The sequence below is a fragment of the Perissodus microlepis genome, chromosome 8 (assembly GCF_051167445.1).
Source record: "Perissodus microlepis isolate ML-2025 ecotype Zambia chromosome 8, ASM5116744v1, whole genome shotgun sequence".
Lineage (NCBI taxonomy): Eukaryota > Metazoa > Chordata > Actinopteri > Cichliformes > Cichlidae > Perissodus > Perissodus microlepis.
In genome coordinates this window covers 11,397,867-11,412,709 of record NC_140468.1, presented here as the reverse complement: position 1 = coordinate 11,412,709, position 14,843 = coordinate 11,397,867, and the positions used below count along the sequence as shown (strand labels likewise).

Genomic DNA, 14,843 nt, shown 5'->3' with positions numbered 1-14,843 from the left:
GAATGTTTTCATTATTTTTATCTATTGGTATGACTTGTTCTGTCCCTTATATCCACAGATATCTGTACCATATATGCACTTGACATTGACCCTGACATTGGGTTACCGGCATGGCACCATCGTGATAAATGCTTTGATTTTTCATTTAGCCCCAACATCTGGTCAAAGTTTCAATCAGTCCAGGGGATTTTTTTAATGGCGAACAACTGTGCCCACTGTACCCACGCAAAGTCTCTTCAGATGTTAGAATATTGTCAGAAACCATCTGGAAAACACCGATTTCACTGTGATCTTTTTCTAAAGACTGCAAAGAATCTTTCAGTGTCCACTTGTGTCCATCCTTCATCACTCTTTGCTAAATTAATGTTGCTACATAAGCAAATACAGGATGTAGCTACAAGAAAACCCCCGCTAACACTGATTGAAGTGGGATTCTACAGGAGAGCTGTTTACTGTGTTTGTTTTATTTTACGCCATCTGTGTTGTTGTATTTTACACCATCTGTGTATGTATGGCTGTGATGTGCCATATTTGCTTCCTGTTACACTGTCATTGTTTAGCCTCTTTTTAAAAAATATCTGACAAAGATGACAAAATGGGATGTGCTCATGCTCAATATGCTCCTGTCAGCAGAATGTAAATTTTTTTCAGACAATTTATTGAATTTTAACACTCCTGGATGAAGTGCTTTCATGTGAAAAATATGTCCTCTTTAGAAATAAAGCGTTTTTCAACTGTAAAGATTTATTGCAACAAGCTTTTTCTTTTCAAAAATAAAAAAAAGAACAGGTTCTGTGTCAACAAATCGCCTGACAGGCCAGAGCGTCAAGGCCTGTTACCACCAGCCAAGAGGCTTGTTTCAAAAGACAGAGACCTCCTGACAAACTTTGCACGATTCTGCAAACCAGCTGCAGTTGGAATGTTAACATAAAGTAGCACTGTTACAGTCTGTTTTACAGGATGGGTGCTTATATTCCTGAACACATTTTCATGTACAAAAAACTACAGCATACATGTGCAAAAACACCCCTGCATAGTGGGGGTAGAACCTGTGGGGCACATTCAGACACTTTGTCATAATGACTGTTTAGCAAATGGAAAAAATAAATAAATCATCATGGGACATTACCTGTAAATGACACGAAAGTGAAGTTGCCTGGCAAGACACTGGTATTTCCTCTCAAGTATATGAGCATTGCTATACAAAGCGGTTTCTGCAAGGTTCTTTGGCATAAGAGCAGCATATGTTGCTAACTAAGGAGTTACTTTACAAAAATAACTAATTGAGGTTCCTGGAAATGTTTGAAACAGCTCATTGTTGCTCAAAAGCGCTCCCTAATAACTTTCTATATTTGCTAAGGAACAAATATGGGAGTGGTTTGCAGGACGAGCTGAAAGCACCATTTGTGTAAGACAGGAAAAGAAATTGTGCAGAGTGCAAAAACAAAGATGTGCTCTATGTTACGATTTTATCAAAACTCCAGACTGTTGCTTTCATAGTTAAACGTTTCATGTGTATTTTCTGCTCAACAGTCTATTTTCTTTGTCAAATTGTTTTAAATAGTAAAAAAAAACTTTAAATAGGACATTATTAGAAAATATATCACTCTGTATCAGGATCTTCATAAAAATAATTTATCACAGAGGCTTTAGAAAGGTTGAAATTTTCTGCATCAAGTGTTGGAGTTAACATTTTCATCATCAAGTCTATAAAAAGCTGAACACTTTGTCCTCAATGAGACTGATAGATTTATCTGTTAGCATTTCCTCACTGCTCACAAATTTGTACCCAAAAAGCTTCATTGTTGGTCCACAAACTCTCTGTACCACTTGGGCTATCTTGAATGGTAGCTTGAACCTCCATTTCTCCACTTGTTCAGATGAGTTTTTCTGTGTAGAGTAAACTCCGCTTGTCTCCTTCGAGGCCTGGGTGTTCTTCAGAATCCAGGATTTCACTTGTGGAGTGAATGGGATTCCAGTAAACTTGTACATCTCGGTTGCTTTCTTCATGGGGAACCGAGCAATGTCCTCATACCGCACCAGCATGTATCGCCTGCGCAGCCAAAATGGTTGTCTGAGGCCGAACTCGGCAGACATTTTGATATTGTCGCAATTTCCTTTTAACTTCCTCACCTCGTCATCGTCAATAGGAACATTTCCACCCATGGCCCACTCCTTCCAGTTCTTGTATTTGGCTGCAAAGGCCACCATACGTGATGCCAAGATAGCCCGGGGATCGCGAACCAGCTGGATGAATTTTACATCAAGACGTGGGTCCTCAGCCAAAGGACGCAGAGTCTCGAGCTGGCGCACTCGTACCGACTTGATGGCAATGTGCTCTTTCTTAAGGCAGGATTCAGACGCCATTGTCAGGTTCAGGGGACCACAGCGTCTGGTCTTACAGTGATATCGTTCAAAAACCCCTTTGACAACAGGGCTGCAGACAGACTTCTCACACAGAGAGCTGCTGGACTCCCTGCGAAAGAGGGCTGGGGTGATGTGGTCCACGGGAAGGGGGTCGATGAAGGTTTCTAGCAAAGAAAAGTCACACAGGAAGAGTTTTTGGAGCACATCACGGTATGCTTTGGCTGCCGCTGTAGCATTGGTGCCTCCAGTGTCCAAAGTCAACATCTTTTCCACGTGCCACAGAGGCTCAAACAGGTAAAACATGTTTTCTCCCTGCTGGTTGAAAAACTCGCCCACAAATGAAGAGCCTGTCCTAGTCGTGGCTAGCAGGAGAATGTGTTTTCTACCCCTTCTCAATGCCCCTCGGTGCTCGCTGTAGTCCTCCAGCCGCTGCTTCATCAGCGTGACGTTCCTCTTGCTGATTGACAGACGGAAACTACTGTGCTTCAGCAGTACGTTGGACAAACTGCTGGGTTGTTGAGAGGTTTGGGGGGTCTGCTTTAGCTTATCTGACACCCTGAAAGCATGAGAGAAACCAAACATATGTTACATTTCAGGTTAACATAGAGTCAGAGCCTTGACGTCTAAAGCATTTTTTTAATATCTAATATCTCGCTCAGAAAAGAATTCAATCCTCCTTTCGTGATTGAAATTGACTTACCTTGAGATAATGTTGTTTTCTTTCTCAATGATAACAAGTGCCATAAAAAAGACAATGGGTAGAGTGTATTTGATCTTCATTCTTGGATGTGGCTGAGCCTGGATATGCTTTTACAGACTGCTTCTTAATAGCTTCTGCCAATCTCGCCAAGTCACCAGTTGCGTTCTTATAGAGCCATCCAGTTATTTGTGTTCCCTGTTGTAGAAAATGTTTTATCCTGCAAATGAAATGAACATCAAACTGTCAGTTACAAATTTTACACATTTGAGGAAGGCTGTGGTAGAACACTCATTTTACTATTTTTGTAAATGGGGAACGTAACAATGCACTGTGATGCTGAGTCACAGAGGTTCCGCTCTTCTTTTATTTCTGAATTTGTTAGTTGCATACAGCACCACTGTGTTCTGCAAAACTATGATGAGAGTCACTTACTAAAGAAAAAAACCCACCTATAATAAGATGTTAAAAATACAAAAAGGTATAACACATTGTTTCCCATTGGAATTTAAGCTAGTCCTTGCCATGAGGAAGTACTTGTTATCTTTAAGTGCAGCAGTGCGTTTCAGGTACATGCCCACCCACCATTGCAAGTCTGAGGGATGGTGCAAACTGTATTTATGAGTTAGTCTTTGTAGAAGTTGCTTTCAAAAACGAGTGGATAAACAACTATTAGGGCACAAAGAAATGTGGGTACAGACTGCAATCAAGGACAATTTTGTCAATTAAACTGCAATCCCACAGCTGTCAAGGTGCTTGCCAAAAAAACTCCAGAGTTTTTCTGGCTTGGAGTGAGATCCTTTACCTCCCACTGATGTAGGTAACAGAACAGTCCAAATTGCCAGCTACTCCTCCATGTCAACACCAGGAGGATATCTTACACAAGAACTAATAGAAGTCCAAATGCTAACAGGACTGCAAAGTCGTGGAATTGAAAGGGGAAATCCTGCTTGTCACTGAACCATAAATTGCCATGCTCTGAGCCTGGAGGCCATTCAGTTGTTTTATAAGTCTGCAGAGGGCAAGTGGTGGGTAATCAAATGAAGATAAGGGTGGATTTAATGGGGACTATTTGTGAATGTCTTGCACATTCTTGAAAGATTAATATTGGTTCACTTTTAAGATAATGGCAGCTTGACTCAGATCCCTGACTAATCTTGAGAATTAAGCATAATCCTGCTTACCTTGTCTGCTAGTGTTGGGTCTATACCACAGCAAGAGCAAATGAGGCAGCCTCCACCTGGAGGATATTTGCAAAGCATCATCAAACTGCTGTTTTTTGGGGGGTTGTGGGGTGGAGGTGGGGGTTAATCAGCAAAGCCATAAGTAACAGGCCAACCTTTTCATTTAACTGCATCAGGCTACGATAAGATGCCAAATCCTGTTGGAAACCCAGTTGGATGACCACTGTTTTCTCAATTCTTTAATGTCTTTGCCTTTCTGTGTTTCACACCTGGAGGTCCGCTTCTCACATCCTGTTACAACTTCTGTCCAGGGCCATGTTTGAGAACAGAAGCCAGTTCAGATGACTGCAGTCTAAACACGGGGAATGGTTAGACACTCCCTGTGAAATTCTCTGAGTGGGAATGGGAAGTTTACAGCTCCAATAGAGCACTGTTGACGTGGAACGGCACGTAATGAAAAGGTGAACAGCCTGTGTACTGAGACACGTTTTCACTGGAAGGAAAACTCAGCGCTGTCTTGCACCACCTTGCCGCATGCCACAACCACAAAGGCCTCTTTACACATGGAGTGAGTTTAAACCTTCCTTTGGGTAGAGATTGCAGAACATAAACTTTCAGGTCATTCAGACGTCACAGGGTCAGTGACTAAGCTCGTGGATGTTCCAAGTCATCTAGAACTGGTCAGATAAGACAACTGCACCAAATTAAATGAGTGAGTCTTCAAACCCATGGGAGTTTTTAAAGTGAGCAAATGAATTTCCAATGTCTGACCATGCCAACAGATATTTAGCACATGGAAAGATAGAGTACAGCTGTTGTGCACTCTGTGTAATACTGTTGTGTATTAACAAATTACGACATATAGCAAAAATGATTTAGCTTAATAAATAAGACACAAGAGGATGATTAGCAACAAAAATGTCTCTTTCTGTAACACTTACAGTTCTATGGGATTGAGTGTGTAGTTCTCATATATGATTCAAAATAAACAAAAATATTCAACATCAACCATTCATCAAGAAAATAAGTAGTCTGATGTTTTGTCATTTATATGGTAAATTAGATGTACACCAATTATCTCAGCCTATTGCATCTGCTGGGTAAAGCAGAAAAAAAGAAGCTGACATTCTTGAATATTCACAAACCACTGAGGCATATGACACGTTTGATCATCTGCTCATAACAAAACTGCCACTGCACCATTTATCATCTTGTTACAAATGCTTTTAATAGCTGCCTCTTATTTAATGTAAATCTTATGTGGAGACAAATTAAACACCAGCCAACCAAACCCATCTTGCTCGAGATTGCATTGCAAATGTGCACTGCGGTGTCCAACACATTTTTCTGATAGATAAAAAAAAGATAAAGGGATTACAGTGGGGAATTTTTTGTATATATTTAGTTGCATTAAGTCATTATGGGAAGATTTTTATAATCATCGGAAGAAATATTGTACTCTAAGTTATTTACTCAGTCACTAAAAACTTTTCCAATAGTTTATTGAATTAATAGTGAATGAGTTTGGGCTACAAACCTGTAGAAACTGCTAAAATCACTCGAGTTGTATGGACGCAGCCCTAACTGGTTTTAGTTTGAGGGTAAAGGTCTGAGTAAAATTAAGGGGAAACCCATAGACAAGAATGAAACAACCCATTTTCCCCACGATATGACCTATACCCCATTAATTAAGATTATGCTGGGGGATATGCATGTGTGTTTAGTCATTGTGGTTATTTCAGAGCAGCTGTGGGGGTCATGCAACACATCTGTTAGCCATAAACACATGCATGCAGTTGTTTATGCAGAGGGCAGGTTTTTACTGTAAATAAATTGTGCTAATTTTCCGGCAACTTTATCTGTTAGTTTATAAAGACGCCACACTAAAAGACAGAAGGGCAAAGGGGGGAGGAAGTCAGACTGAAGCAGCAGTCTCTTTGGAGATCATGTGCCGCATTAAAGGGTCACAAGGACAAACCGAAATCATGCTTTCTTAATAAAAAAGAAAAAAAAAAAACTGAATGAAAAGTCACGAGTCACTTGGAGTGATGTCGTTGTAGCCAAGTGTTAATGACGTGTTAGTTTTTCTTTATTCATTTCTAAAATATCATGCGAATATGTAAAGAACAGCTTGTCCGCTCTCTGTACCCACCATTATAAATGAACTGCGGTCTCTGAAGGCGTCCCGCTTTTCATCCACTTGATCAGCCTTCCCTCAAAGAGCGACTCCGGAGAGAAATTAATTCCATTACTTTGCCAAGACTGCTTCACTTGTATGACAGAAAACAATCGAATTCAAAAGGAGAGGCTGGCCTAGTTTCAGTGAGGAAAACTCGTAGATGAGATGAAATCATGTTTGAGGGGGCTGCAGGTCAGGCTGCTCGCTGATCTGAATGACAAATCTATCCAACAGTTGCGAGTCACTGAATCACACGGGAAACTTTGGTCCAAAGGAGCGGAGCTTCAGGGAGCACTGGCGCACTGCCACGGCCCCACACGGACCATTTCTTTAAAGTAAAAAGCTAACTTTGCACACATAAACCACATGGTAAACAATATAGGTTAAATATAGCGGTGCTACCTAAATAATAGCCTATGTGTTCCTTTTGGGGGTCAGTTTTAGGTTTTACTTTTTAGTTTTTAATGTCGTCGCAACAAAAAGGGCGAGCACTCCACCTAGTGGAGAAAAGTATAACATCGAGGTTACAGAGAGAACAAGGTGGGCTGCAAATAAACATGGTTTTCTTTTACATGATATGATATCATAATAGCGTCGTTAAAGATAGGCTGGGTCAATCTTACTTTACATTTTTACTTTAGAGTAACCTAAAGAGCAATTTTGTATGGCTTCTTTGCAGGATGATATTGTTTTTGTATACATGGATAACGTAATAATTCAACATATGACCTTTTGTGGTTTGAGTACACAACAGTATGGAAGTGTCAATTTAATGTCAGTTTTATTTATATGACACATTTCATTACATTTAAACTTAACATGGTTAATACCAAGATAAAAAACTTAAAATGTACAGTAACATTAAATAAAAACAAAAACCCCCAGAGGAATATAAGTTTACAAAAAATAAACGTAAACACGCACACACAGTTATGTGTATCATCCGCATTGGATATTTTATTCTTCTTTATTTATTATTCTTTATGATAGGGCCAAGAGAGAGCAGGAAGATTCGAGAGTAATGGACCAAGAACAGACATTTGAGGAACCACTGATTGAATTTTTAAATTTGTGCTGATCTCAAACTATTAATCGAAATGTAGAAACCTCTACCCTTTAGACATGATGAAATATCTAAATCAACAAAATCATAAAGACTTTGAATTAAGAAGTCAAGAAGTCTTCTAATCACTGTTGATCTTTAGGTCTTTAGGTTGTTGATGGGTTTAATTGGTGATGAAATCTGATTGGTACTCATCATAATGAGTTGTTAGGTATGCATTCAGTTGTTTATAAAAGTTTTTAAAAAATATTTTTCTGAGAAAAGATGATAAACAGTTTTTTAGTAGCAGTGTGATTAGAGCACATCGGAGATAAACACTGAAAATGCCACCCTCTAAAGAACTGTTGACAATAATTACTAAACAAAATGCATTGTTTTAATTAACTGTTCTTTGATCGGTTAAAAACAACATAACACATTTTTGCTATTACTCTCTCAGTAGTAAACCTTAAAAAACAATGATGTAATAATGCAAATTATATAACACTGTCATGCCATGGAGACTTTTACATGTACTTTATTCGCATTAAGATCATTTTCTCTTTATCCGCCGAAAAGGTATAACGTCTTTAACGCAATATTGCGTTAGAACTACAATTCCCATCAAATCTGTCGCTTAGTGATGACGCATAAGTAAAGAATTTTCAGGAAGGTTACAAAACCGTGGCGTCAGAAAGTTGCGCACTTGTTTCTGGAAAGGTAATAGACGACATTTCTCTCGGTATGTAACATTTACTTTCTGTTTAGTATTTTGAACGTTGTAGCCACATGACAGATAAGACATATTTAGTCTGTAGTTAAATGTGTGTTTGTCCAGCGGTCGTTAGGCTAAGGGTTAGTCGCATGATATTACGGCATTAGCTAGCTCAATTTTTGTGGCGTTTTTTAGTGCAAGAGCACATTTTACACAGTTTTGTGACTCTTAGCTCAAAGTTCAGCTTTCTGTCACACGAATTCCTCTCAAAAAATTTCTTCTCCGTGTTTGTGTTTTAGAGTGACACGGGACAGTAATATATCGTGACAATGTTGGTGGCGAGGCTAACGTGCCTGAAGGCTCTCCCGCTTGCTGGGCTCCGACCAGTGCTTACTCAGGGCTCCCCAGCCCTGCGGTCACCCATCCTGAAGACCTGTTCACCCCTGTTCAGGCCCCAGCAGGTACTGTAAACTTTATCGCCAGGCTCACACACACACACACACACACACACACACACACACACACACACACACACACACAGCCTTTTTGGCATTTCTATGCTTTGTGGTTGCTGCATTCACCCTTCATTAGCCAGACTTTGTAGCAGTGTTTCCCAAATATAGTGCCTCCTGGCAAGTATTTGGGCTTTCGTCTCAGCTATACACCAATTAATACATAGTGAAGTAAAATTAAGGAAAAATGTCAGTAGAAAATATACCATCACATTTGGGCCTAATCTTTGTTGTGTGGTCCAAATGTCATGAGTCAGGCTTTTTACACGGGTTATTACATGTGCTGGGTCTGACAGCTGTGATAAACGGTATGTTTAGGCACAGCTGACATCTGGACCACATCTATGGCTGAGTTGTAGCAGTAATGACTTCTACCGACTTTATGAAGCTGTCTGATAAGGTGGTAAAGGCAAGTTATAATCAAGTTGAGTGGATGGCAAAGCAACACGCAATCGGTTCAGATGGTCAATAATGCCTTTATTAACCAATACAATAAAAAGAACATTTTAGGATGCTGTTTTGTACAGATCAATGCACGTATGGGCAAAACATGCCTGAAAACTATTGCTTTGTAAAGTACTAAAAATGCAGCTATGCTTAATTTTTCATCTTTGATATTATTGGTAGAACACCTTATAAATTTTAGTCATAAGTTTGTAATGATCACAGGGGGTGCAACTGCAAAGAACTGGTGCTTGCAGCTGGACTAGAAACAGTGCAAATGTCAGATTGCCACTGCTCTAATTTTTTATGTAAACATGGTATTTTTTTGAAACTGGGTATTTGCTGCTTCCCCACTTTTGATTGATGGTGGGTGTGAAACCCTAACTCATGTTCAACATTTGAAGATTCATGTAAAGCTGCTGCTTCTTCTTTCAGGGTTATTCCTCAAAGGCCAGGTTTGGGTTTCGCCGTGCAAGGACAACCAGAGACCAGCTAAAGGAAGCAGCTTTTGAACCAGCCACTGATACAGCCATCAAAAGTAAATGCTTTGATACATACTTCATTTGGCACCGTTACATATTTTCTACTCGTATATAGCCTGAATTCTATGCTGTCTACTGACTTAAGGGTGACCTGTTAAGCTTTCACATATTTTTTTTGTTATTCATGTCTATGGATAAATAAGTAAAATTTTATTTGTATAGCACCTTTCAAGACAAAGATGACTTAATTTATTAATGTTTCTTAAGTAATAAAAGCAAGACTGAACCTGAGATTTGACATGAACATCCAAAGTGAGAGTGGAATCAAAAGTTAGCCCAAGGTTCCTGATAGATGATTTAACAAATGTCGAAAGGGGACCAAGAGCTTTCATTATCTTAGGTGCAAATCTGTCAGGAGCACATACTGTTTACACCATATGTCATACATTCAGGTGAGAAATGTCTTACCTGTGATTAATTGGCTGGGGGCAGGACTCAAAACCCAGTATTAGATAAATAACAAGTATTTTAAAATGTAAATCCTGCAATGCAACTTCATTTTTAGAAAATTGTGAGATCTCATGGTTTGAAATGGTTTTGTTATAGTAAACCTTGTTTCCTCTGAGACGAAAATGTAAACTGTATCTCAAATGATTTTTGTGTTGTGTCTGAAGTTGATAGCATGGGGAGAATGATACTGGCTGGAGGTGCAGCAGTTGGCCTTGGAGCTCTGTGCTATTATGGACTTGGCATGGCTAATGATATCGGTGCCATAGAGAAAGCAATGTGAGTAACAGATTTATTTTACCAACAGCACTTGAATTTTATTTTGAAATGCAGACCAGTAGAAAAGTGATGGTATCATACAAACTAAAGGCTTCTTTTCATCTTTGTACAGGATCTGGCCTCAGTATGTGAAGGACAGGATCCACTCTACCTACATGTACTTTGCAGGCAGTGTTGGGCTGACGGCTCTGTCAGCTGTAGCTGTGAGTAGGACCCCAGCTTTAATGGGTCTGATGATGAGAGGATCCTGGCTGGTAAGCTTTACAATACTTTCTTGCTTTTTTGTTTTTTAATGGTCTTCACTCCACTGCACCATTATTATTATTATTATTATTATTATTTTAACCTTAGAATTACATATTACCGAGCTTCTTTAGTCATATACCAATTTTTAAACCGTAGTTTATCTGATGTGCTTGAATTTTTCCGTTGAACTTATTAATATGATGATTTGTTTGTTCCCACCTAGGCAATTGGAGCAACTTTTGCTGCTGTGATTGGTGCGGGCATGCTGGTCAGGTCCATTTCATATGAGCACAGCCCAATGCCAAAACATCTTGCTTGGATGCTCCACGCAGGTTTGTGTTTTTAAATATCTTTTAAGAAATTTCTCAGCCCTGTTGTCTCTGGTATGTAGTTGCCTTGGGTGAACACTAGAAGGCAGGCTTAGAACAGGTTAGAGGAAAAAGCTGCTTCAACAATACACTAGTTGATGGCACTAATATCATTTGTTTTTTAAAAGAAATCGTTTTGGGTTTTTTTAAAACTGTTTTTTCAATAATTGATAAGGTGTGATGGGTGCTGTGATTGCCCCCCTCACTCTCCTGGGAGGGCCTCTGATGGTGAGGGCTGCCTGGTACACCGCGGGCATCGTGGGAGGTCTGTCTACTGTTGCAATGTGTGCCCCAAGTGAGAAGTTCCTCAATATGGGAGGGCCATTGGCTGTTGGACTTGGAGTGGTGTTTGCCTCCTCTCTTGGTTAGTATAAAGCACTTTTATTTCATCAATCCTGTTTATAGATAGCTATGAGTATTACAAGCTAGTGAGCATTCAGGCTGAAAATGTTCCTGATAATATTATCTTTGTATTTCACTCTGTGGTTTCATTGAAAAGTATAAGGGAGCGGCTGCTTTTTTGTTGTTGTTGTGTTGTGGGTTTTTTTGTTTTGTTTTTGTCATTGTTGAAAGTCTGATCTCCAACCTAATGCAATGCACTCTATTTATAGGCTGTCACATATTTAAACAGCAGTGTCCTTTTTGCATCAAAGTGGTTCTGTGCTGAAGTACTTATATTATGATAAACAATTTCTAAATGCACATCATTCCACTAAATACTTTAAGACTAAAGCAAAGTATTGAATGCAGGATTTTGACTGTATTTATTGTGTTTTTGTTCCTGTAGAACCACACAAAGCTTAAAATTTTCATAATAACAATATAAATACAGCTTCAAAACTTAACTGATAAGTAAATTAGTTTTTCTTTCTTCATCCAAATGATCTTTGATTCCCATGAGATTACAGTAGATATCATTTTTGTGTAGAAATGCATTTTAATACTATACAGTAATTAAATGCTAAAAAGTAATACATAGCACAGTGTTTGTGTGTTGTCAGGGGTAACACATATGTTCAAATTAAACCGTAGTGGAGTCGGTGAAGTGAAATGTATATTGGGAAATGTACCTGTAAAAGGACTTTCTCAGTCTTCTCCGTATCTTCTTATTGGGTACTTTGTAAGAGAAGGTGTACACCTACGATGTAGTTTGGGTATAAGAAGAAAATAGAAAATGGGGTGGATAGTGTGCGTCTCTCTCCAGAAAAGCAAAAAAGAAGTTATTTCAAAATTCAGTTCACTTTGCAGTTAAGACATATTTATGAATTAATATAAATGTATAAATAACTGCAAGGTGGTTAACAATTGAATCTCCCAAGTTAAGGTCTGTGACAGCCAGCTACAAGTTTCAAATGTTTTTACAGAAGCTACAGCCAGGCATCAGATTCATACTCGCATATGTGTGTTGTGCAGTATTATAGCTGTATCATTACCTACTTATTAGTTTTCTATATTGTAACTTTTAGTTGACAGCTGCACAGAAATTGTACTTGTCAGACTCAATTTGAACTTTCTTTTGTCTTCTTCAGGATCAATGTTCCTGCCACCCACCTCAGCATTCGGAGCAGGGCTCTACTCCATTGCTATCTATGGAGGCCTGGTCCTGTTCAGTATGTTCCTCCTCTATGATACACAGAAGGTTATCAAGAAGGCAGAGACACACCCACTCTATGGCGTACAGAAATATGACCCTATCAATGCGTAAGTCACTTCAGGAATTAAAGTACACTAAAAATAACTGGTTTTGAAGATTATTGTTGGTAATCTACTTGTACCGATATGTGGATCTGATGCAGTTATTAATTTAATCTTACAGGTGTATGGGGATTTACATGGACACACTGAATATTTTCATCAGGCTGGTGATGATTCTAGCTAACGGCGGTAGCGGCAGGAGGAAGTAAACACCATCATGACTCGAACTTCACTTTTATCTTCCACGGAGCTTGAGACAGTCATGTTTACTGCTAGCAGCATAAACCAGATGACTGATGTTATCTTATAGAGACAAATCCTATCTAATTGCTAGATCAACATGAATGCTTTGAAAGCATGTAAAGATGTGGATTGCACTGTGTGGTACAAGATACCTGTCAAAGTAAAGAAGATAACACAGAGATCTTACTTTGATTTTTGAAAGTATCTGGTTTATCCTGGGGCGCTTTAACAGATGAGTTAAATCTGTCAGTTTAATTTTGCATCCCTCAGAAGTCATTTGTATTATTCTCTGTTTTCTATTTATTTCCACTTGGTGGTGTTTCAGGTTTTATTTGGAGTGAAAATACAGAAAAATGTCACAAAACAACCAAAAGGCCACATATGTCAACCATAGATTGGTCCACATTAACAGTACAATAAACAGACTGTGCTAGATGTAATTGCTGAAGAAATTCTCTGGTATAGCACTTATGTAATGGGTTAAAGAGGTTCGTAATGTGTTTTTTTGGGGGGGGGGAAATAAAGTAATTTAAACAAAGTAAATATGTCCATGTGATATTTTTGGCACATGTTGCTGATGGAGAGTTTTTGGAATTTTGTCTGCACTGGATAACATATTGGGAATGATAACTTAGTTAAGTGACATGCAATACTGCCCACAGTCAAATAACTATACTTGTGCTGTATATGCATTATAATAATGCATATTAATAAACTGCTTTGATCAAGTAATTATGAGTTAATTATGATCGAGTAATGGATATGTGGTTTATATTTCAGGGTATGATATTGAAAAAGGACATTCTACAGGAGTGCTTCTACTTCCGTTGCTGTACACACTGTCATGGCAGTTTGTAAAATTGTCATGACCTCTAATCTGTTGATTGCTCATTCAGAACATGAATTTCATGGCATGTTCCATATTTCATACATCCATTGTATTTTATATTTATTTATTTATTTATTCCAAATATGTTAGTTGGGGCACTGAAAACAACTCGGTTCAGTTTAAACATTTAACAAAGAGCTTGGTTAGTGTTGGGAAATGGCTTTGTGGAGTTTTGGAATTAAAAGCTACTCATTTAGGTTTAGAAAAAGATCACAGTTTGGGTTAAAATACAACAGTTTTTCTACAGCTCTGGTTTCTTGGTTGTCACGGTGACATGTCCCTCCTTTGGACAGCATGCAAATTCATGCGGCTATGAAAAATATGGGGGGGAAAGTCATGAACATGCACAGATAGATCTTTTGCTGTGTGACTGTTTCAAATTTTCAGCCCTTAAGATTAGGTCATAATCTTAAGTATATTTTTATTCTAAAACTTGCTCTTCTTAAGTAGGATTATAGTTTCTATTTAAGGTTCCAAAATACACGTTCTGTCACTTGACTAAAGTTATTAGATAACAAAGCAAATTTTGGGATCCAATGTAATGAAAATCAGATATTCAGTTTCTTTGTGCCTTCCACCTCTGTCACCCCACTGAAAACAAACAAAAAGCAGCCCTAAAACAAACAAAAAGTACATTAACATTATAGATAATATGAGTCTTATCACAGAAAAAGTTTTACATTTTACAGAAACACTGGGATAAATAGTAGAACCGTGGTTGAATTCTTTCTAGAAGTTTCTGTTACTGTTACAGCCCACAGGTGCACTTGTACACAATGAAATGCTGCTATTCTTAGTAACACCTGTGCTTACGTGCCGTGTCGACGGTGCAGTAAAAATATCTGCTCTGGCCAGTAAGTCAGAGCGATAAAGTTCAGTGACCTGTAAAACAAGCTTAGGGCACCTTGTAAATTTAATTGGTGTAAGCTGTGGTATAAAAAAATTGCAACTAAATAACCTCAAACTTAAATATTTTTATGTTTATTTAGCTCTC

General features: G+C 38.6%; 2 protein-coding genes across 3 annotated transcripts; one reads left to right on the top strand and one right to left on the bottom strand.

Annotated features, from left to right (window-relative positions):
* Positions 1 to 725: 725 nt before the first annotated feature.
* chst3b (carbohydrate (chondroitin 6) sulfotransferase 3b) lies at positions 726 to 6,637 on the bottom strand. Its single transcript, XM_084937502.1, has 3 exons — positions 6,401 to 6,637; positions 3,068 to 3,284; positions 726 to 2,923 (listed from the first exon to the last, which is right to left on the bottom strand). The coding sequence occupies exons 2-3, from the start codon at positions 3,145 to 3,147 to the stop codon at positions 1,708 to 1,710; spliced, it is 1,296 nt and encodes a 431-aa protein (XP_084793628.1). The 5' UTR covers positions 3,148 to 3,284; positions 6,401 to 6,637; the 3' UTR covers positions 726 to 1,707.
* A 1,441-nt stretch (positions 6,638 to 8,078) lies between these two features.
* Positions 8,079 to 13,503, top strand: ghitm (growth hormone inducible transmembrane protein). Of its 2 annotated transcripts, none has more exons than XM_084937500.1 (9): positions 8,079 to 8,211; positions 8,484 to 8,645; positions 9,576 to 9,678; positions 10,297 to 10,408; positions 10,521 to 10,662; positions 10,878 to 10,986; positions 11,198 to 11,386; positions 12,552 to 12,723; positions 12,839 to 13,503. In XM_084937500.1, exons 2-9 carry the CDS (start codon positions 8,514 to 8,516, stop codon positions 12,924 to 12,926), a joined length of 1,047 nt encoding a protein of 348 aa, XP_084793626.1. In that variant the 5' UTR covers positions 8,079 to 8,211; positions 8,484 to 8,513; the 3' UTR covers positions 12,927 to 13,503. The 2 variants fall into 2 exon arrangements, with proteins under 2 accessions (XP_084793626.1, XP_084793627.1); XM_084937501.1 differs by having other exon boundaries at positions 8,114 to 8,189.
* Positions 13,504 to 14,843: the final 1,340 nt, after the last annotated feature.

What these genes read in the sequence shown, in the direction of transcription:
- chst3b (XM_084937502.1), bottom strand. Translation starts at nt 3,147, where the DNA reads ATGAAGATCAAATACACTCTACCCATTGTCTTTTTTATGGCACTTGTT. An exon ending in GAAAACAACATTATCTCAAG is followed by an intron (nt 2,924 to 3,067) that starts GTAAGTCAATTT and finishes TCATGCTTTCAG; the next exon opens with GGTGTCAGATAAGCTAAAGC.
- ghitm (XM_084937500.1), top strand. Translation starts at nt 8,514, where the DNA reads ATGTTGGTGGCGAGGCTAACGTGCCTGAAGGCTCTCCCGCTTGCTGGG. An exon ending in TGCTTGGATGCTCCACGCAG is followed by an intron (nt 10,987 to 11,197) that starts GTTTGTGTTTTT and finishes ATAATTGATAAG; the next exon opens with GTGTGATGGGTGCTGTGATT. An exon ending in GGTGTTTGCCTCCTCTCTTG is followed by an intron (nt 11,387 to 12,551) that starts GTTAGTATAAAG and finishes TGTCTTCTTCAG; the next exon opens with GATCAATGTTCCTGCCACCC.